The 21,893-nt window shown below is 40.4% G+C and overlaps 1 protein-coding gene and 1 long non-coding RNA gene across 2 annotated transcripts in view; one reads left to right on the top strand and one right to left on the bottom strand.

The window, feature by feature from the left end:
- Window positions 1-3,412, bottom strand: part of LOC140185756 (inositol polyphosphate-5-phosphatase A-like) — a 481,074-nt gene extending 477,662 nt beyond the window's left edge. The window contains exon 1 of the mRNA XM_072239377.1: window positions 2,804-3,412. Within this exon, the coding sequence (XP_072095478.1) occupies window positions 2,804-2,878 (75 nt within the window). The 5' untranslated portion in view covers window positions 2,879-3,412. The remainder of the gene's footprint in view (window positions 1-2,803) is intronic.
- On the top strand, window positions 2,283-21,591 carry LOC140185757 (uncharacterized). Its single transcript, XR_011882712.1, has 3 exons — window positions 2,283-2,348; window positions 18,286-18,549; window positions 21,061-21,591. It is a non-coding gene; the product is annotated as an uncharacterized lncRNA (long non-coding RNA).
- Window positions 21,592-21,893: the final 302 nt, after the last annotated feature.

Genomic DNA, 21,893 nt, shown 5'->3' on the forward strand with positions numbered 1-21,893 from the left:
CATTGAAATGCACTGTTGCCGTACTGCCGTATGACAAAGAAGCTTTTCCTCACCACACAATAATTAAAGGCCAGACTGCAACAGCATCATAAGTTGTTCTCTCACTTGAACTATATTCACACAAAATATCGAGAGAAAACTTACATTGATTTTTAAGGATTTATTTTTAATTTAGTGATACTATATCTACGTGCTTTAGCTGGATATATGATATCTAATTGTATCACCGGTTTTACATATTTTGAGGGCAAAATCACAATTCGCACAATATTCACATGTTTGAGGCAGAGTTATTACTTTCACTGGCATTTACTGATGTGCACATAGCACGACTGACAAGTTGAGGTAAACTGTGCACCAGTTATAAAAAATACTATGGGTAAGTTAGTCTGGGATCAACTCTAGTCAACTGTAGTCACTTCAGTTGACATTGGTGTTCTTTAATTTGATCCTGACGTCAATGATTAAGTAACCATATCAAAATGTGAAGGCAACACATTATAGATTATATGACTACTTCACATATTCAAATTGGATTAAAGCGTGTACTTGAATATGCATTTCTTGTTGAGCTGGGATCTGGGCTCATTAGTTCAATATATGACCAAGCTCTGATGCACCATAATGTTTTCTACGAAATAGTCATAGAGAGGCTAGGCCCCTAAACAACACTGGTGTATACTGTAATTGTATATATAAAGCAGGGGGTAATACTTGTTAATTTTAATAAATAGTAAACTGAAGACCTCTCTCTGCATCTCCTGAAAATTATAAGGAACTTCCTGAAGATTTAATTTCACAAAAATGCAACATTTCTGGCAAGCACTGTCCAGGAGTGAAACAGAGCTTGCATATTTTTGCATGATCAATTTTCACAGCATTTTTTTCTGCAAATATCAATCTTTTTTCCAGCTTTTCAAAGTTAATTTACCCATCTGCTAAAAATTCTTTCTCTCATAAATGTTGTCACACGTTATGTAACAGCAATGGCCTAGCTAAATAAAGCCCAAGGAAGTTCAGGTGCAGCTTTCCTCCTCACTGTTAACTGAATTCTGGGTCATTCTGCTGAGAGAGAGATTTGAATTTGCAATATAGTTTCCTAATGCCGCTCTAAAAATAGTGAAAGCTCTTCACTTATTTTCCCAGTTGTTAGCGACCAACTAGCATCACCCATGTGACCCCACAATGGAAAGAATGGTCAATTAACTACATTTTGAAACTCCTGCTTAAAACATGAATACCACCTAAAAAAAACTGTACTTCTTGCAGTAATACTAGGGGACTGCATAAGTAGACAGATGAGCTTCAGACTAATTTTTCATCAAAAGTACAATGGTACTTCAGACTTAAAGAGTTCCCTAACTGCAGTAGACCGCCAGTCCTGGTGCACTCCATACCCCACAAAAGCTTCAAATAAACCAGTTGCACTATCAACTGTAACAACTACACTTCGCAACCCTTAAGCGACTGTGGTGATTTGGACTTGGTTTTTAGCTCAGAAAAAAAAAGTGATGTACGGGTTTAACAAAGACTGTCAGTCTTACACACCACCCGGCCCTATTATTAGCGTGTTCACTTTTCCCACTGGACTGTTCCAAATCCGGATAACTTGGACGATACAAAAACAAAAAAAAAATGCACTCCACTGTTCAGAGGGTTTCTCTGGGGAGAAAAAATAACTTAAGGACACTGACCTTTCTTCAAAGCACCAACAATAAACAATAATCATTATACCCTCAGTTTCTCTCCCCACACACGCTGCCAGACTTTTTCCTATTTAAAACGTTGTTATCCTGATTTCCAACACATGCGGCATTTTACTTTGTGACAAATGGTTTTAACCCATGCCAAGCTCTGCCAACTTCTCAGAACTGACTTCGCATTCACATTCCACACCTGAGCGTCGTTACTGCTGAGAACCAAAAACGCAGAGCTCCGGAATTGAATCCCGTGTCAAGGTGTCACGCCAGTTAACAGTAGGAATTACATTTCAGATCTGAATTAGTGAGGAGAATCTGGGGTCTACATTAACTATAAAACATTTGAATTGTTGATATACACACGATACCGCAAGCGCCTCGGTACAAACTACGCGCCACTGTTGGTGAAAGGACATAGAGTGAGATGAATTACAGTTTCACACACAGAACAACATCTCCCCTTTCTGTCAGCTTATTTGCGGGGGAGGGAAGGGTTCATTCCAGGCGATAGGGCGGTCTGTCACACTCAGCTGCTCGGCTCATGTAATGCCCATCGGAAAGAGTTCATTTGACAACGAGCAGACAAACTACTCTGCAACCGTCACCACTCCGGCAACACATTTCAGACTGTCTCCAGCACGCCATCGGGTAGGTAGCAACGGGACCATTTCTCTACGTCCAACGCACGATCCGAAAGTGCGCATCCTACTAATAACAGACCTGACATGCCCGAGTTGCTACTGAGTGGTGATCCCAGCTCCGGCTGCACCACGATCGGGCTGAAACCAAACCCTGCAGCCGGCGCGGGTGAGGGAACGGAGTGCAGACACTGCAGGCTGCAAACCCCCAGCTCCGGCTGCTGATTCCTGAACACTGGGGGCAGAGAAAGAGAGAGCGCGAAAGAGAGTGTCAGAGGAATCCCGCCAGCGTGCGAAATCCAGCGAAACCCCAGGCCTGCTTAAATACTATGATCAAGAGAGTACAGTGTGCAGAGAAGAAACAGACCACCTCCACCAACCCCCCCCCCACACACACACGCACAAACTCAGCGCCACCCTCCCCCAGCTCAACCCATACTGTTTAAAAACAAGAGGCAGACTTACATCTTCAAACAGGGATCCAACATTGGCTGTTATCAGCAAGACTCCGGTGCCCTGTGCAGGCGTTTTCACCGCCATAATCTGCGGGTGTGAGCACACCTTGTTTCTTGTCAGCAGAAGGGGCTGTCAGAGGCGCTCAGGCTGCTCCCCGCACTGTTTATATCCCGTGCTCACGCCGCGATCACTGCGCCTCCATTCATTCGCAGCGCCTCTCTCTCGCTCTGTCTCTCTCTCTTTCTCTCTTTCTCTCTCTCGCTGTGTGTCTCCGGCTCCAGCTCTCGCTGCCCCAGGGGCTCTGCTCAGTGCTCGCCGCTGCTGCCTCTGCCGCTGCCTTCGCTCATTCTCAGCCTCTCGCCAACAACTAGAAACTTTCTTCTCTTTCCTCCCCGCCGCCTCTCAGCACAAGCCTTCGATCGCTCTGTTTCCAAACATTTCACTCTCTCCGCGATCTTTGCCTCAGCTCTTTTTTTCGGGCAATCTGTCGCCCAGGAAACATTGCGTGAAATTGACTCGTAAGGCATGAATTTTTTTCTAAACTGTCTTGACGTCAGTTACCAGATGAAAACGATCTCGCTCTTAAAAGGGCGATGTCGCAGTTGTCAGTGGGGCCCATCAGCAAGCCGCTCCGCTGAAAGGAAGCATAAACCGAGTGGGGGAGGTTTAAAACTGATGCAAGACCGTGAAAAAAGTAAAGCAAGAAACAAGAATGCACAAGGGACTACAGAATAGTTGTGCATAAATAAATGTTTTAATTTCTAGTTCTTATATGCTATAAACTGTAATCTAAATAGAAGAAGCCACTTGGTGAGACCAACCTAAATGCTCCAGACCATCTAGTGAATCCGGAGAGAATAATGGATGAAATCGGAATACTGGGTCACAACCACCCCAATCTCCCGAGTTTATTCGGTATTTCTCCAAAACTTTCAGTGATCGATAGTGAGACGATCAGTTTGAGTGTAACTTAGTTTGTCAATTTGTATTCGGAAGTGTCATTTGCGTTTATTTAGTTTACATAACTCTGGATTATGATGTAAAATTGACATTAAGATGGACAAATGAAACAATTTGTGTTATATTACTTAATCACTGAGTGAATGTAAAATATTATCACATCAGGTGATGGCAAGTGATCTATGTTTGTCCTCATTTCTGCACCGTGAATTCAACCTCAGTTAAACTGATGTGGTATTTGACTCTCGACGTGACATCACCGATTGCACTTCGAGAAGTATTTCAAAGGCTCTGAAACGCTCTGGGACGCCCCGAGGTTGGGAAAGAGGCAAATTCAGCCTCAAATTGCGCAAGATTCAGTCCGGATTTTCCTGTGCGACTGGCGTGGTAATCAGTGAAGGCAAATTTTATAATCCCTTCATCTTCGTATCTGCAATCCCTTCTCCTCAAAATTGCTCCTTACTTTTTGCAAACAACTGATCCATTTCTAATCTGCCTTATATCTCTGAAATCCCTGAATATGTTGTAATTTAACATTTCCAGCATCTGCAGATTTTCTCTTGTTTGCACTTTAACATATTTGCACCAACCATTTTCATCACTGCTTCTTTGAAACTTTTTGATCAGGTTTTCACCTTCTTGTGGGTGTTGAAGTGGTTCTTTATCAAATTCATTAATAGCATCTTTAAGTGGTGTGACAATCGAATACAAGAGCCATGTTTTGCAGATGTTTTGTGAAAGGCCCACTATTATAACTTCAGAAATAATTCAGAGCTCAGTGTGTTAACTCAGTGACTGAGAATGTACTTCACTTAGTCCTTGATTGGAGTCGATGGAAATTAAAGAAGATTAACTCCACTCCAGCAGCAAATCATTGTATGTGTAGAAAGCCACCAAGACAAAATTTGCAAAGTAGGTTGGAGCAGCATTACAGACTTGCTGCCTTCACTGATGTATCCATTGGTTAGAATCACAACTTGCATTGTCATCAAGTAACTGGTGAAAAGATTCTGGGAAACATGAATCACCTCAAACATTAATGAAGAAATACACCATGATATCAGTGCACTAGGGCAGCCTTTGACTGTCTAAGGGAAAGAATTTTCACAGATCTGCAGTAACCCTTGGTCTAACAAACACCATTCCTTATACCTCAGCGACATGGGCTAACCACTATGTTAAAGTGTGGGAGAGGTAGCGCAAACTCTGTCTTTACAAAATCCTCCATTATCGATTGGCAGGCTAAACAAGTCAATGTCAATCTTCTCTCCCAAGTCAATATTCTCAGTTTTAAGACTCTAATTACACCTAGTTGGCTCCAGTGGGCAGGCCACTTCACTCATACACCCAGCAAGAACCTCCCAAAGTACGGTAGGTACTCTAGTCCAAGTTCAGTCACAACAAGGGATTACAGGAGAACAAAGGAAAAAGCTCCAGGGATATTCTCAAAGTCCATTTGAAAATGTATAGCCTCCCTTACCAATTTGAGAGTCTCTGGCCTGTGACTGATCTAAATGGAGTAGAAACATCAGAGAAGACATTAAAATCACAGATAGTTTCATCAGAAGCATGAAGAAGCCCAGTGAAAATGGTGAAAGGAATTGAATACCTCATATATTTCCTTTACACCCATTGAGCATCTTCTGTCTTACCCATGTCAGAGCCTACAGAACTCACATTGAATTCATCAGCTATCTCAAGGGTGCCACAGCTGAAATTAAAGCAAATCATCCTAGCTCCAGGGGATTACATAAGAACTGGACAGTCGCATCTAATCTTCCTCATCCTTATCTACTTGTCTGTCGCCAGCATCATGGTTATTCACATCAGCCGTGTTCATTGCCACCAGTTAGCATCCAGTTATATGGAATTGCAAACCCTGGTTCATATACACTCTGGCCATTTTATTAGATATATATGCAACTGCTTGTTAATGCATGCAGCCAATCATGTAGCAGCAACTCAATGCACAAAAAGCATGCAGACATGGTCGAGAGGTGTTGTTCAGACCAACCATCAGATTGGGGAAGAAATGTGGTCTAAGTGACTTTGACCATGGAATGATTGTTGGTGCCAAATGGGGTGGTTTGAGCATCTCAGAAACTGCTGATTTCCTTGGATTTTCACACAAAACAGTGACTAGAGTTTACAGAGAATGGTGCGAAAAACAGAAACAAAACATCGAGTGGCTATTCTGGGTGAATATCACAGTTAAGAGTGAAAACACCTTGTTAATGAGAGAGATCAGAGCAGAATAGCCAGACTGGTTCAAGCTGGGAGAAAAGCAACAATAACTCAAATAACCATGAGTTATGCAGAAAAGAATCTCTGAATGCACAACGTGTCAAACCATGAAGTGTATGGGCTTCAGCAGCAGAAGACCATGAACATACACTCTGTAGCTACTTTATTAAGTCAGGGGTTACCGAATAAAATGGCCACTGAGTGTGTAATCTAGATTATGAGAGTCTGCAATCCTCTGAGGTGCAAAGGATCCAATGATTTTAGAGCATCACTTGCAAAAGGCTAGGATACAAGTACTGAAATTAATTAGGGAAAGTTAACAGAGTTTTACTATTTTACTTTGGTGAATTGAACATAGGGTAAGGAGGTTATACATCAGCACTGTAGGGCAGTGGTGAGAATACTCTAGACTACTGTGTATAGCAGTTATCTTTGTGTTTAAGAAAGAATGTTGCTGTACCGGAAACAATTCAGAGATTTACTAAAATAACATTCACTGCTACTGGAGGAAGGAGTCTACATGTGATGTCTCTTTCTCTCTCCCTCTTGCTCGCTGCTTCCAGAGGAAGGTCCCTGCATTTGAATGATCTCCTTCTCCCTCTCGCTTGATGCTGCTGTAGGATGTTGTTGGAGGCCTAGGTCTTGGGCAAAATTTAATTGACGTGGTTTGTGGATTGGACTCTGTAGTTCACATTATGATGTGTTTCTGGTTTCTGGTCATTCTTTTTTTTGTTGCTATTTATGGCAATTTTGATGGGACAGCTTGCAGATAATGAACGACACAGCGCAGATTGAACTGAACTGATTTGAACTGAATATGCCTGGACCCTTTCATTAACTTTGTGGGTTGGTGTTTTATATACTGTGTTTTTTTTTTGCCACTTGCATGATTTTTATTTGCGTGTGGGTGGGGAGTTGATATTTTTCTTTAAACAGGTTCTATGGTCTTCTTTGATCTTCGTGGATATGTGTGGAAAGATGAATCTCAGGGTTGCATACTACCTACATACTTATAAGATAAATGTACTTGAATCTTTGGAATTGATGGTTTTCTCATGAGGAATGCTCAGATGAGCTAAGCCTCTATTATCCAGAATTTTTAAGCATGAAAAAGGTTATGACATAACTGTGTTAACTCATGAGAGGTCTTGATTGGACGAATGCGGAGAGGATGCTTCCTGTTGGGGGAAAACATATCAAAAATGATCGCCTGTAAAACCAAATGAGAGAATATTTTGGCTCTCCGGGAGTCAAAATATTTGGAATTCTCTTCTTCAGAGAATGGTGAAAGCCAAGTCGTTGAGTACTTTTAGGGCAGAGGTAAATAGATCAATATTTACTCAATATAACTCTTCACAATGGGATGAAAGGTTACCGCAGGTACAAGGGACTGCAGAATTTGGGTTACAATCAAGCCAGCCATGGCCGTATTCAATGCTGAATCGGGTTTTAGGAGCCAACTCTGATTCTAAGTAATATGTCCATGACTATACCAAATCAGAGAATCTTCTGTGACAACTTGTCTCCTGTACCCATTCCACTACTTGTTGCATCTTCAAAGTTCTATCCTTGGCCTTCACCCTGTATGCCACTTCTAAGCAACATCATCCAAAACCACAGTTCAACTTGTATGCACATGTTATTGATACCCACCACAAGATCCCTCCTGGTGCAGAGCCATGGGCATGGGCCACGTGATACCATCAGAAAGGGAATTTTACCCTCCTGGTTCAGAGCCAACAGTGAGGAGACCCTCTGCTTCGCACCTGCCATGCAATTCACTCTACAACCCCTGCCCCCAAATGTCATATCTATTCTATACTGGTCCAAACAATGAAACAATTTCTCCACATCCACCTCACAATCTGAAAGTGCCAGATCATAGATCGTGGCCTGGTCAGCAACAGATATGTCCCGTGAATGAATAAGAGACACTATTATTTTTTTTACTATATGACCACTTTGATTTCTGCATTGCCCACCCCGAAGATATCTTGCCCTTCTCCCTGGCGTTTCACTGTCCATGCCTTTGACCCGATCATAGATCTCATCTTTGTTCTCTCTCTCCCCTTTTTTGTTTGCACCTCATAATTTAGTTGTATCTTTACCTTGTTCCTATCTAATGAAAGATCACCAAACGGAAAGCTAATTGTTTCTCACTTCATAATTACTGCTCGGCCTTGGTCTCAATAGCATCTGTTTTTATTTCAGACTTTTCAATCCTTCTGTATTTTACGTTTAATTGAGAAACATGACAAAGTATTCCAGCAACTAACTTCACCCAGTAACCCCTAATAATGTCCAGACCACCTAACAATTTATTTACTCTTACTACCATTCTCAGTCTTTGACTTGACTCCAATGTTTACCTTTGGCCCAACTGAAATCAATGTCCACACCTTACTACCTCATGACGAGGCTGTATCTGCAAGATTCCATATGACCTTCTTTGACCATCCTTTGTAAGCTTGAGGACATCCTAATATGGTTGCCACATTCCCAATCCACACACAGCCCTTCCTCGTATCAGCCCCAGTACTTGGTTTCTAGTAAAGCAACATTTTGATTTAAAAGTGCTTATACCTTTTTCCAAATCCCTTCATTGTCCTATATACCCCTACCTTTATAGTACCGCCAAACCTTTAAATCCTCTGTAATTCTTGAACTCTAGTTTTCCTTCTAACTCAGATTTAATCACTTCACAAAATCAATATTTTGTAAAATTCTCAGCCCAGCCCTCTCTTAATCCCTCCACCTCTCTAAATCTCCTCTTTAAAAACACTCTTCTTTCATCAAGCTTTTTATCATTTGCCCTGATATCTCTTTAGTTCCAGTGAAGAGCCTTAATATATTTAGGCTATCTGTCAGATATGTTAATGAAACATCTCCTTTGCTTTTGTCTTCACAGCTACTACTTGACTTCTCCTATTTTTTCCTTAGAAGCCAGCTGATGTTTTGACACTTTCTACCATCTTCTGTTTTATTTCAGATTTCCAGTACCTGCATGTATTTCTTTTAAACTCATTAATCCCACTTTGAAGATATTTACTGCCTTGGTGTTACACAACCTACTGCTTGGTGTTACACAACCTTCTTCACCCAGAGAGTTGTGGATCTGTGGAATACTCTGCCTCAGAAGGCAGTGGAGGCCAATTCTCTGGATGCTTTCAAGAAAGAGTTAGATAGAGGTCTTAAAGATAGTGGAGTCAAGGGATATGGGGAGAAGGCAGAAACGGGGTACTGATTGTGGATGATCAGCCATGATCACAGTGAATGGTGCTGCTGGCTCAAAGGACCGAATAGCCTGCACCTATTGTCTATTGTACCTAGCCTGCAAAAGAAAATTCCAAATAATTCCACTGTCCTATTCTTTCAACATTGGGTTGATGTTTTTCTTTCTTCCAGTATTTTCCCAGTTATTTTTTTTAAAAATTACTGGTGAATCTGCAACTTTTTTTCTCCATTCCTGATTTTAACAAACCCTCGTGACCTTCTACTTGGAGGGAGGGTAGATGCAACAAGATTGAGGTCAATGATTTACAAATGTTTAAGAGGATCAAAACATCTCCTGATTTGGAATAAACCGAAATTCTGCCTTTAGAAGAATAGAAAATTACCCCATTCTATAGGCTGAGTCTCAGAAACAGGAACCAGTCCCAGGGTGGAGCATGTTGTGCAGGCAAGTGGGGAATTTTATGAAATTTCAGAAGTATGAGTTCTTTTCTCCTAGTTTCACAAAGGCAAGAGTTTTAAAATGCATTGGCCACTTTATGAAAGATTTACAGAGGTCCCATTTAAGAACTGCTGACCAGGCAACCTGCAATATTTTATGAATGGCAGGAGTTTCCACAGCAAAGCATACTGCTGGGTTCCAGTTTCAGAGACCTTTCACCCAATTTTCAGTGGAGAAAGGGTGGGCATCTTTTGAAAATCCCTTAGTAACCAGCCTCTAAGTTGTACACTTCTCACTATCTTGCTCCCATGGATCCATACTTTTCCCAAACCTAATATTCTCAGTGTTCCTCCTGCTGTGGCTCCTGCCAATCCCAGGGAAGTTGATTCACTGAAAGATCATATGTCATTAATCATGCTTTGTAAAATACATGACAGAGGCTGTGGTAATGCCCATGTCCTTGTTTACACCATGGGGGATAACTCAAATTATACACTTGAGATTGGAAGCTCACCATTTAAGGATTTTCAGCCATTTGCTTCATCCGTGTATTCTGTACTGCATATTGTTGTAATTTAACTCAAGTACTTTTAGATGAAAAAAATAGCACAAGTCCACAAAGGGCAGGGACATGCAAATGCCATTGACTAGCAAGGATAGCTCCATGGCATTTAATTTAAGTCTCCACCACTGGAAACACCACACTTTGATCTTGAGTAGTCAATGATGTAATAGATTCCTGCTGATAATGTGTAAATTGCTAAAATGAAACATAAAATTACTTAATTCATTAAGGAAGCTATGGAGCGTTGATACAATTACATCAGATGGCAATTTGCATCACATTAAAGTAAGCACCAAGATAAAAAGAAAGCATTTAAAGATCAAGTTTAGAATTGGGACAACAAATAGTAATAAATAGTAGTTTACTCCATGTTGACTGAGCAATGCAGATGTTTTAGTTATAAATCAATTTCCAGTTTTCAATGTTGAACCTGATGGCTTGGAATGAAAAGCCAGAGAAGATCCACTGGGATATTGACTATCTTTGAGTGCTTCAGATGTGAGGAGAGACTGGATTGGCTGGGATTGTTTTCCTTGGAGTGCAGAAGATTGTGCAGGACCTGATTAAGGTGTACAAAATAATGTGTAGCAGAGATAGGGTAGGTAGCAGGTAACTTTTCCCCCACAGCAGAGGTATCTACAACTGGAGGGCAGTGGTTTACAGTAATGGGTAAAATACTTCAAATGAGTGTTGGGGAAAGGTACAAAGTACCTAGATGAGCACTTCAATCTTCAAGGCATTGAGCATTACAAACTAATTGCTGGTAAATGGGATTAGTATAGAAGGGCATTTCATGCTCACCATGGACATAGGAGTTGGGAGGTTGAGGAGAATTGGTATGCCAGCAAACTCTCGCGAAGTTCTACAGATGTACCCTGGAGCGCATTCTAACTGGTTGCATCACCATCTAGTATGGAGGGGCCACTGCAGATGATCACAGAAAGCTGCAGAAATTTTTAAACTCAGCCAATTCCAACATGGGCACTAGCCTCCCCAGTGGTGAAGACATCTTCAAAAGGGAAGGCCTCAAAAAGGCAGCATCCATCATTAAGGATCCCTATCAACCAGAGCATGCCATCTTCTCATTGTTGCCATCAAGGAGGAGGTACAGGAACCTGAAGACACACACCTAACATTTCAGGAACAGCTTCTTCCCCTCCACTATCACATTTCTGAATGGTATACACCCATGTATACTATCTCACTTTTTTTCTTTCTTTTTACACTACTAATATAATTTAATTTTCTATATATATCTTACTGTAATTTATAGCTTCTTTGTTTTAGTTTGTATTGCTACGTAACGCTGCTGCAAGACGTATTTCACAACATACACTATGCCAGCAATAGTAGACCTGATTCTGTCTCTGAAGGACATATATAGCTTAATAGCTCTAGTGGTCACAGTGGGAGAGTAGTAGTTTTGACATGCATGAAAGGAAGCAGAAAACCATTGCCCAAGTGTGGATGCAATTCTTTACATCTTTTGATCTTGATGGTATCTCTGTCTCTAGTGATCTGGAGGGTAGGTCTGAACTTAGCATCAAAACTGTGCTTGAGTTCATATCAGAATGTGCCATAGAAGGTTACAGCGAAAATGCAGATACATGGAGATGGCAATAATGGTGGGTCATAGTAGTGCAGCCATGGACGAATTTGAAAACAAGTTTGATCATTTTTAAGTCAAATTATTGTTTGAATGGGAGCAACTGTGGACCAGGAAGCATCAGCCTGCTGGGTGGAGGGACAGGGGCAGCAGAGGTTTTGGTTGTCTTTTCCTTTATTGAGAATACAACAAGGGAAAACAGCAGAACTGCTTTGGAATAGATGAATCTAGAAGTGGCAAGGACATGTGTTAAGGTTTGACTGAGGTAGGGACAGCTTTGGCTGATGCTATTGAGTTTTAAATAAGAGATCTTAGTGGATTATATGCTATTGGTTGCAGAGGAATGATTCAGATTCAGAATGCAGCTTAGAAAGTTGATGGCTAGGAAATAGAATCAGTAATGGGAAATGGCTTCCATCCTCTAGGGACATCAGTGGAGAGGTACTGGAGAAGAACGCTGTGATCAATGGCTACTGATATGTCAAGAAGGAATAGATTGCCTTAGACACAGTCAAAAAAGACCTGGGCCAGCGTCATGTGATGAGATGTATTCAAAGAATTTGGAGGAAATTCTGAAGAATTGGGAGACAAAGGTATATTCAAGGATTTTGTGGAGGAAAATAACGTTAAGAAAAGAGGCAAGTACAGAGTCTCATGACTTACTCCTTAAAAGGAGAAGAAGATGATGCCTTGTGTGTGTGTGAGAGAGAGAGAGAGACACACAGAGACACAGACAGAGAGATGTGGGGACCAGAAGAAAAAAAATCGGCAGTCAGTAGTTTTGTTAGAATTGGGTCAAAGCCTTTGATAAGTCTGAAGGACATAGGACGAGTTCAGGAGCTAGGGGCTCCAAAGAACTTGGAACGGTAAGCTATAAAGAAAGTGGGAACCGACACTCTCATCTGAGCTGATGGTCAGAGTTGTTATAAGTAATTATACAAGCTTTTTGCATTTGATGTTGGAAGTAAAAATGGAGTGAGTAGAGTGGTAGGTTATAGAGGAGGAATAAACCAAGATCAATCACACCTGTTTTATCGAGGTTACCTGAAGTGATTTTTTACCAAACTGATCAAGTCATTCCATCGCATTAGGAGGTCATAGTCACACCAGGCTGTGAAAGGAATATCCTATAATTATGCAATTATTATTTATCAGAAAACAACTAGTTATTCATTCAGAATTATAAGATCAGAGATGAGACAGTGTGGTTCCATCACTAAGATCTCATCCATTTCCTGGCCAAGAAATTAGACTGCAACCAAATTATCAAGTAAATGCTCACACTTCTTGGAGCGTGGGGGTGGGTGGTGAAGGACAATCCTGCTTTCTCAGGGAAGTCATTGCTGTATTTAGAAATATATGCAGATATTGGAGGCTATAGAAGAAGTGGGAATATTGGCACCAGTTCTCCGTGAGAATTTAATAAGGCAATATAATACTCTGCAAAAATCAGATGAAAGATTTTGTGTTTTTGACATTAAAAGTGGAAATACAATTAAGCACTGATAATCCAGTATTCAAATGTTTAGAAATTCTGACGGCTTGAGATTTAATGCATTCATTAGTGCAGAGTGTGAGCAAGAGGCCTAGAGGAAGGGAAGGTATACAACTGGAGTTAGTGTTGGGGTTGGTAACACAGGAACATGGGAACGTTGTGCTAGGATCCAGAGTCTCTGAGTGTTTCAGCTTGCATTGACAAACTGAAATTGACCAAATGAAACTCACTGCATTCTCTTTGCTGCTCCCTTTGAACTCACACTTTTTAAAAAACACTAGATTATAGTGTTTTGAGGTTTTCAATAAGATTAGGATCCAATTGTCTGGATGATCTACCAATACAGCACCATCAGGGTACTGAAGCTGCCAGATTATCAGAGTTTTATTGTGCTTTTATCAGACTGTAGCTAAAATATTCCTGGAGTCATGTTCCATATTGATTCTTTGCCACCTTCTTTTTCACAAATTTATATTACAGGCCATTGACAAAAGCTTCTAAGATCAGCTCTTTGCCTTCATCACTGGAAATTATTCTCCTTGGTGATATTCCATGTCAGCCAAAAGAAATTACTGGATTTCTACTGCTTGCTTTTTTTGGTTTTAACTGTTGGAAATTGAAAGCTTGCTTGGAAAAATAGGTTTTAATATTTTTTTCATCAGTAGCAGATATGTACACAGTAAATGTCAATCATGTTTTCACACATTTTGCTCTATGAATGACACATGTGGCTTTTAGAATTAGAATATTGTGTAGATAACGAGTTCAAGTTCAGTATATTGTTCCTCCAGAGCATCATGCACAACACGATACATGTAACACATAACACAATCTGTACTAATGAGCAAGTTAAATATCAAACCATCAGGATTTCTAAGCATTTAAATGCTTGATTATCAGAGCTTTATATTTCTATTTTGTCATTGTTATTACTCCTTAAGGAAAAGTTTCTGGTAACAGAATTTGCCTGTCACAAATGGACCAGCTTTAGAGCAAGTAATTGCCAAAGAAATTATATGACAAGGATTGCAAGCATTGTTGGGCTAAAAAGAAAATCTATTACCCTTGATGAAATACCTTAGGCACAGTTCATCCACTTGCAAGTGTCTTGGTTCCACAAAAGTAAAAATGGAGAAGCACTATGATAGCCAATATTGAAAATATCCAAGTGTACTATTGTCTCTCTTTGAAAACATAGGTTGGCAAAAGTTTTCTATACACTCAGTAGATCCTAAGTTGATGTGAATTAACCTACTAATGATATGTGGTATGGCTGTAGAAAGATTCGGCAGGCAACATGACTTGAAATAGTAGAGGAACAATTATTAGACTGTGTGGAAGCTGATTTGACTTACAGTAGTTCAAGGAGGCAGCAAATTTCATCATTCATACTGATTCTTTATTCACAAGTACATGACAGCTGATGTGAGCTTCCTTTGTACTCTGTCGGGAAATAGCTTCAGTACAGAAAGTGATCCTCTCATTTAGAATGTCTCATTGGATTTCTTTTTATCAAGGTGTTAACTGTTTGGGTTAAATACCATAAATCATTTATAAGATTTCTGCTGCAGTGTGATCCCTTTGACTGTACAACTTGACCAGTGTTTAGAAAAATATTTTTTGTTTTGCCATTTAGGTTTGTGACAGAGAACATTATCCCTCTGATTGATGTATCCAAGCCCTGGAGGAGATAAAAAAAAAGATGATTATTACTTTAATACTTAAAGTGAGAGTTAAAAACATTCTTCACCAGAAATTCGAAGAAGACTTTAATGAGGGTGTAAAATCTGTGCTATGCTATAGTTCCAACTATTTAATATATGTGAAAGGTTGGAAGCAGCTTTTAAATGTGTTTCCCAAGTAACAGCAATAACAGGGTACTTAGTCAACACACTGCAATTTCAGGGGGATGACTTGTTTAAATGTTCTAGATATTGACATTTATGAAAGAAGCAATGTTCCTAAGTCTTTAATCACTTTGCTTTCTGTGTGGAGTTTGCATGTTCTCACAGCGACCGACCAAGTATTCCCCTTGGTCTTTGGTTTCCTCCCAACAATATACTGCTGGGTTATAGAGTCACAGAGGACAAGGAACAGAAACAAGCCTCCTGACCCATTTAGTCCATGCCAAAGTATTATTCTGTCTAGTCCCATTGACCCACACCTAGACCATAGTCCTCTATACCCCTCCCATGCATGTACTTATCCAAACTTCTCTTAAGTGTTGCAATTGAACCTGCATCCATCACTTCTGCTGGCACCACCTTCTGACTACAAAAGATCCCTCCCCCCCAGGTTCCCCTTAATTATTTCACCTCTCACACTTAACCTACGACCTCTAGTTCTAGTCTCTGTCACCTCATTAGAAAAAGCTTACTCATATCTACCTTATCTATACCCTCATAATTTTGTATACCTCTATCAAATCTCCCCTCATTCTCCTATGCTCCAGGAAATGAAGTCCTAACCTATTCAACCTTCCCCTACATCATTAATGGGTTAATTAGTTACTGTAAATTTCCGTAGTGTAAGAGAGTCTCAAGACAATCAAGGAGAAGTTGATGCAATGCGTGAGAGAAAAAATGTTAACAGGAAATAAATTGAGGAATCAAACTGAGAGAATGTTCCAGAAGCTGGCATAGACTCAATGAGTTGATTGGTTTCTGTTATGTCATAAGAAAGTATGACATTAAAAGAAATATGAGATCAAGAATGCTACAGAATCAGTTTATACTTCCCCAGAAATTTAGATTTTGCTGTAGGGGAATATCATTGTGATTAAAAGTTGAGGCATGCAGTGGTTTTTTTTTATTGTTGAAAATACTTAATTTTTCTAAACCCACAAATAAAAAAACTAAATGGAACCAAAAATAAAATCTAAAACGTTTAAACTTGCCTGAACCTGACAGTATCAATTATAGTCATCGACTATGTTGTATTGCAATCGAACCTGTATCCACCACTTCTGCAGGCAGCTCATTCCATACTCTCTCCACCCTCTGAATAGAAAAGGTCCCCCCTCCAGGTTCTGCTTATTATAGTCATTGTGCTTGGACCCATATGCCACTGTGAAAAGCTTTATTATTTCAAAATAGTTAGTATGCTGTAGCTGACTGTGATGTGTACTTATACATATAAAAATAAACAACTTGACTGGACTTGGGTTTATAACAATGTCTTGAGTAGTTACGCTTGCTTGACTGGTAATGCAAACCCATATGGTTGCCCTAAATGAGACCATTTTGGTGCAACTTCTAATTAACTCGTTCTGGTCCCGCCAGGGTCAGCCTTGTGTGATTAACCATATTCCACTCAGGTGTGGAAGGACAGCAAAAACTAACACTGACATGGCACTATACAGGATAAATCATGTTGTGTAACAACTGAGAAATATTACATTTTTGGAGGGGGAATGATCTGAACCAGCTGTACATAACCTTATCCTATAAAGTGATCTGAGAGAGCTTGTTGTCATCGAAACATTCCTTAAACAATATGTTTTAGGTTTCTGGACAAAGGACATTTTGTATTAATAAATTCAAATTCACAATGAAGTACTGTTTTACCAACCACAGGTAGTAATACAGTAACTCTTACAGGAACTAATAGGTGAAAATAATCAGAATGTAAGAATGACATTCGAAGTGTTTTATAGATAACCCAATGAACAAAATATAATCAGACTTTGCTTTGCCCTTTATATAATAATATACCTATTATTTCTTTTGTAATTTTATACTTTAAAATATTGGGGCAGCTGAATTGCTTCAGAACAGCATATTGCAACTGAAGTTCAGATAATGACTCAACAATCAGTGGTCACTGCTGCCTTCCTTTATATTTCACCAATTGCTCACCTCTGTTATCTCCCAAGAAGTGACTGAAGGTGGTTGCCATGCACTTAGAACTATTAGCATCGAAATGGTTGATTGAAGATGTCAGGTGATTCAATCGGAAAATTCAGCCAAAATTGGGCAGTAACACTGCAGACACCCTGTGGTGCAGACAATTACAGCAAATTGTCAGAAGAGCAGGATCCATTTTTAGGATAAAGGAAAAATAGTGGAAGAGTGGAACGTGACTGAACTGAGTGCTGAAAGGGCAGGAAATGGCATTGTCTGCTGTATGTGCATTTAGGTTCTCATTATTTCAGCAGTGTAATAAGAGTACCAGGAATCAGCTTATTGCAGTGGGCTTAACTGACAAAAACTTGCTCCCTTTATTCACAGAAGAAATTTTAGCAACTAAAATCACCCCTTAGTTAACTGGAAAATAAAATGGCTTTTACTGTGCTGTCAATGAAAATTGTGCAGTAACCCATTTTGTGTATTTCTGTCTGATCACATTGCTGAAAGTTGAGCAAATGTTAAACGTAGCATACCCAAATTCATGTGCATAATAACAGCCCGGAAACAAAGCAGTGTTCAATTGTTATTAAATACATAAATCTGTAGCATACAGATTCTTGACTCACTGTAAAATACTGCAGATGGAGCTAAATGATTTCAAAATCAGCATCAATACTCCGGAGCCCTGCCGCGTTCATCATTAGAACTGGATGGTTAATTCAACAGCTAACAGAGGTAGAAGGTCCCTCAAATATTTTTATCCTGTTAAAGGGCAGAGCCCCGTCCTTGAGTTCAATAGACAATACTGGAGAATTAGCAAACACTTTCAGCTCAAAGTGCCCAGTAAATGGTGCATCTCAGGCTTTTCTTGGGTGGCCCATCATTAAAGAAGCCAATTCAGCTCACTCCTCATTCTTTCAAGAAATGACCGAATCCTATTGAAAGAGTAAATATGTGAGCTAAAACAGTCCAATTGTGGTACTGAAGAACTAACTTTGATGACTAACCAAAACTCAACTGAGCTATCCCAATACAGGTTGAGTGCCCCTTATCTGAAAATCCAAAAACCAAAAACCTCCAAAATCCAAATTTTTTTTCAGATGCTGGCATGATGTCGCAGAAAGTAATCTCCACAAGGCGATGGGAAGGTTCTCAGGTGATGCACATGTCTCTACACCACAGACAGGTTTGAAAAGTGAACAGAAATTAATGAAAAATAGAAAAACACTACACAAAGTGAAAAATGAAGATTTCGATTATGTATTGAAGAGTGGATTTGTCAGCATTGGAGTGAACATATGCAGCTTAACAGTATGCTGGTCATGAAACGGCAAAGATCTATCATGACGAGCTGAAAATAGAAGGTAATTGTGAATTTTCAGCAGGTTGGTTGCAGAAATTTAAGAAAAGGCACAGCATTAAATTTTTAAAGCATCTGTTGATCACGAAGCAGCAGAGAAATTCATTCATGCGTTTGCCAAGATTGTCGCTGGTGAAAATCTAACACCAGATAAAGTTAAAGTCTACAATGCTGATTGTTTTTCTACCTTACAAAAAACCAAAAAAAAAAGTAAACCACAAATTCAGTGTACTGTAGCCTTTTAATCAAAACACGGCATTGTAGGTGGAGACTGAAAGCCTGCCGTTGTTCAACAACTGATTCAGGTGTTGCTTTTGCTACCCTGCACACGTTATATTTTCATTATATTAATGGTTTGTAATGATTTTTACTGTTAAGCTCATATGCGTGATGAGCAAGTGTAAGACAAAGACTGCTTATCAGTAGCACATAAATTCTGATGCTGGAAATGGTGGCTTCCCAAGCTATCTCATTATATATTCCAAAACCTGACAGCAGAAACATTTCTGGTCTGAAGCATTTCAGATAAAGGTTAGTCAACCTGCATAACAATACAGGTTTTACCTTTTTTTATGAAAACTAGGACACAATCAATCCATCAAACTGAACAAGATGTTGGTGAGTCTACACCTAGAGTATTGTGTATAGCTTTTGTTACTCTCTTGTAGGGAGGATGTCCTATCTTCCAGAAGAAGCTGGAAAGAGTGCAAAGAAGATTTACAAAAATGTTGTCTAAAGTTGAGAGCCTGAGTTATAGGGAGAAGTTGGACAGGCTAGGACTTTATTCCTTGGAGAGCAGGAGGCTAAGGGTTGACATTTCAGAGGAGTATAAAATCATGAGGAACATCAATAGGGTAAATACATGCAATCTTTTTCCCATAGAAATGGAATAAATAACAAGACAACATAAGTTTAAGATGAAAGGGAATGATTTAAAAGGAACCAGTAAGGCAATTTCTTCATGCTAATGGTGGTAGGTATATGGAATGAGCTGCTGCAAGATGTATTAAGGCACAATAAAAACATTTACAAAATATTATGACAGGTATATGGATAAGAAAGTTTAGGGGGGAGATAATGGCTTAACTGCAGACAAATAAGACTACCTTAAATAGGCATCTTGGTCAGAATGAATGAGTTGGGCTGAACGGCCTGATTCCATGCTGTATTTCTCTACAGATCGAGGTATGTCGCATTTGTCTACTCTTAAGTAATAGAAGGTGTCATTAACATGTGATTTTGAGATTTACAAGGATGTTGCCTGGATTGGGGAGCATGCCTTATGAGAATAGATTGAGTGAACTCGGCCTTTTTTCCTTGGAGCGACGGAGGATGAGAGGTGACCTGATAGAGGTGTGTAAGATGATGAGAGGCATTGATCGTGTGGATAGTCAGAGGCTTTTTCCCAGGGCTGAGATAGGTAGCACGAGAGGGCACAGGTTTAAGGTGCTGGGAAGTAGGTACAGAGGAGATGTCAGGGGTAAATTTTTTACACAGAGAGTAGCGAGTGCGTGGAATGGGCTGCTGGTGACGGTGGTGAAGGCAGATATGATAGGGTCTTTTAGGAGACTCCTGGACAGGTACATGGAGCTCAGAAAAATAGAGGGCTATGGATAACCCTAGGTAACTTCTAAGGTAAGGACATGTTCGGCACAGCTTTGTGGGCCGTAAGGCCTGTAATGTGCTGTAGGTTTTCTGTGTTTCTAAGTTTACTCCCTAATACCCTATTAGTGAGGGATATGTAGATTGAATTTGTCACTTGATTCTGAAGTTCATTAAATTTCAGAGGCGAGATGAGAGTGCTACCCTTGATTTTAAGAACACTCGAAGGTTTGGTCAATCTGATGTCAACAGTGTCAAGGAAAACACTATTAGTTAAAATCATCCCTAAAACATGGAAAGATTTTGGTGACTGTCTCATGATTTTTCATGAGAAAATTCCCTCCCCCCTCCCCATCCCAGTTTCACTCTGCCCCCTCCACCAGCTGCCTATCACCTCCCTCATGGTTCCGCCTCCTTCTACTACCCATTGTGCTTTCCCCTATTCCTTCTTCACCTTTCCTGCCTATCCCCTCCCTGCCTCCCCTCCCCCACCCCTTTATCTTTCCCCTTACTGGTTTTTCACCTGGCACCTACCAGCCTTCTCCTTCCCACCCTCCCCCCACCTTCTTTATAAGGGGCCTCTGCCCTTTCCCTCTTCAGTCCTGACAAAGGGTTCCGGCCCGAAACATTGACTGTTCATTTCCACAGATGCTGCCCGACCTGCTGAGTTCCTCCAGAGTGTTGTGCGTGTTGCATTGACCCCAGCATCTGCAGAGTGTTTTGTGTTTATGTCTCATGATTTCATTGGAAGAGTTCCTTAGTTCAATTGCTTTGCACCAACCATCTTCAGCTGCTTTACCAAGTATCTTCCTTCCACTTTTATGTCTGAGGTGGAATATATAATGATGTACAATGTTCGGTTCTATTTGCAACTCATGAAAAACTGAAGCAGTTTTTCCCATTCTGCAACTAGATCGGAAAAAAATTGAGGTATGTGCTGATAAGTGACAAGCAACATTTGTGCTGCATGTGATCATCCACATCTTGACATTCAATGGCATCGTCATCGTCATCACCATCGCCATCATCATCATCATCGTCATCATCATCACCATCGCCATCATCATCACCATCGCCATCATCGTCATCATCATTATCGTCATCATCACCAGATCCGCATCTATCAACATCCCAAAAATGACCATCGTTCCAAAACTTTCCCAGATAGTCAGAAAATGATGAGGTATCAAGGACAAGGGTTCAGAGGGTAAACAGCTTTAAGTTCCTCGGCATCCACATCACCGAGGACCTATCTGTACACACCAGCTGTGTGATGAAAAAGGCACAACTGCGCCTCTTTCACCTCAGACGGTTGAGGAAGTTTGGTATGAGCCCCCATATCCTAAGAAATTTCTACATGGGCACATTTGGGAGCATCCTGACTGGCTGCATCACTGCCTGGTATGGGAACTGTACCTCCCTTAATCGCAGGACCCTGCAGAGAGTGGTGTGGACAGCCCAGCGCATCTGTAAATGTGAACTTCCCATGATTCAGGATATTTACAAGGACAGATGTGTAAAAAGGGCTCGTAGGATCATTGGGGACCTGAATCACTCCAACCATAATATATTCCAGCTGCTACCATCTGGAAAGCTGTACTGCAGCATAAAAGATGGGACCAACAGGCTCTGGTCAGTTTCTTCCACCAGGCCATCAGACTGATTAACTCACGCTGAGTTGAGTGCACTCTATGTTACATTGACTGTTCTATTTATTATAAATTACTATGATTGCACATTGCACAT

The sequence above is a fragment of the Mobula birostris genome, chromosome 21 (genome assembly GCF_030028105.1).
Source record: "Mobula birostris isolate sMobBir1 chromosome 21, sMobBir1.hap1, whole genome shotgun sequence".
NCBI lineage: Eukaryota > Metazoa > Chordata > Chondrichthyes > Myliobatiformes > Myliobatidae > Mobula > Mobula birostris.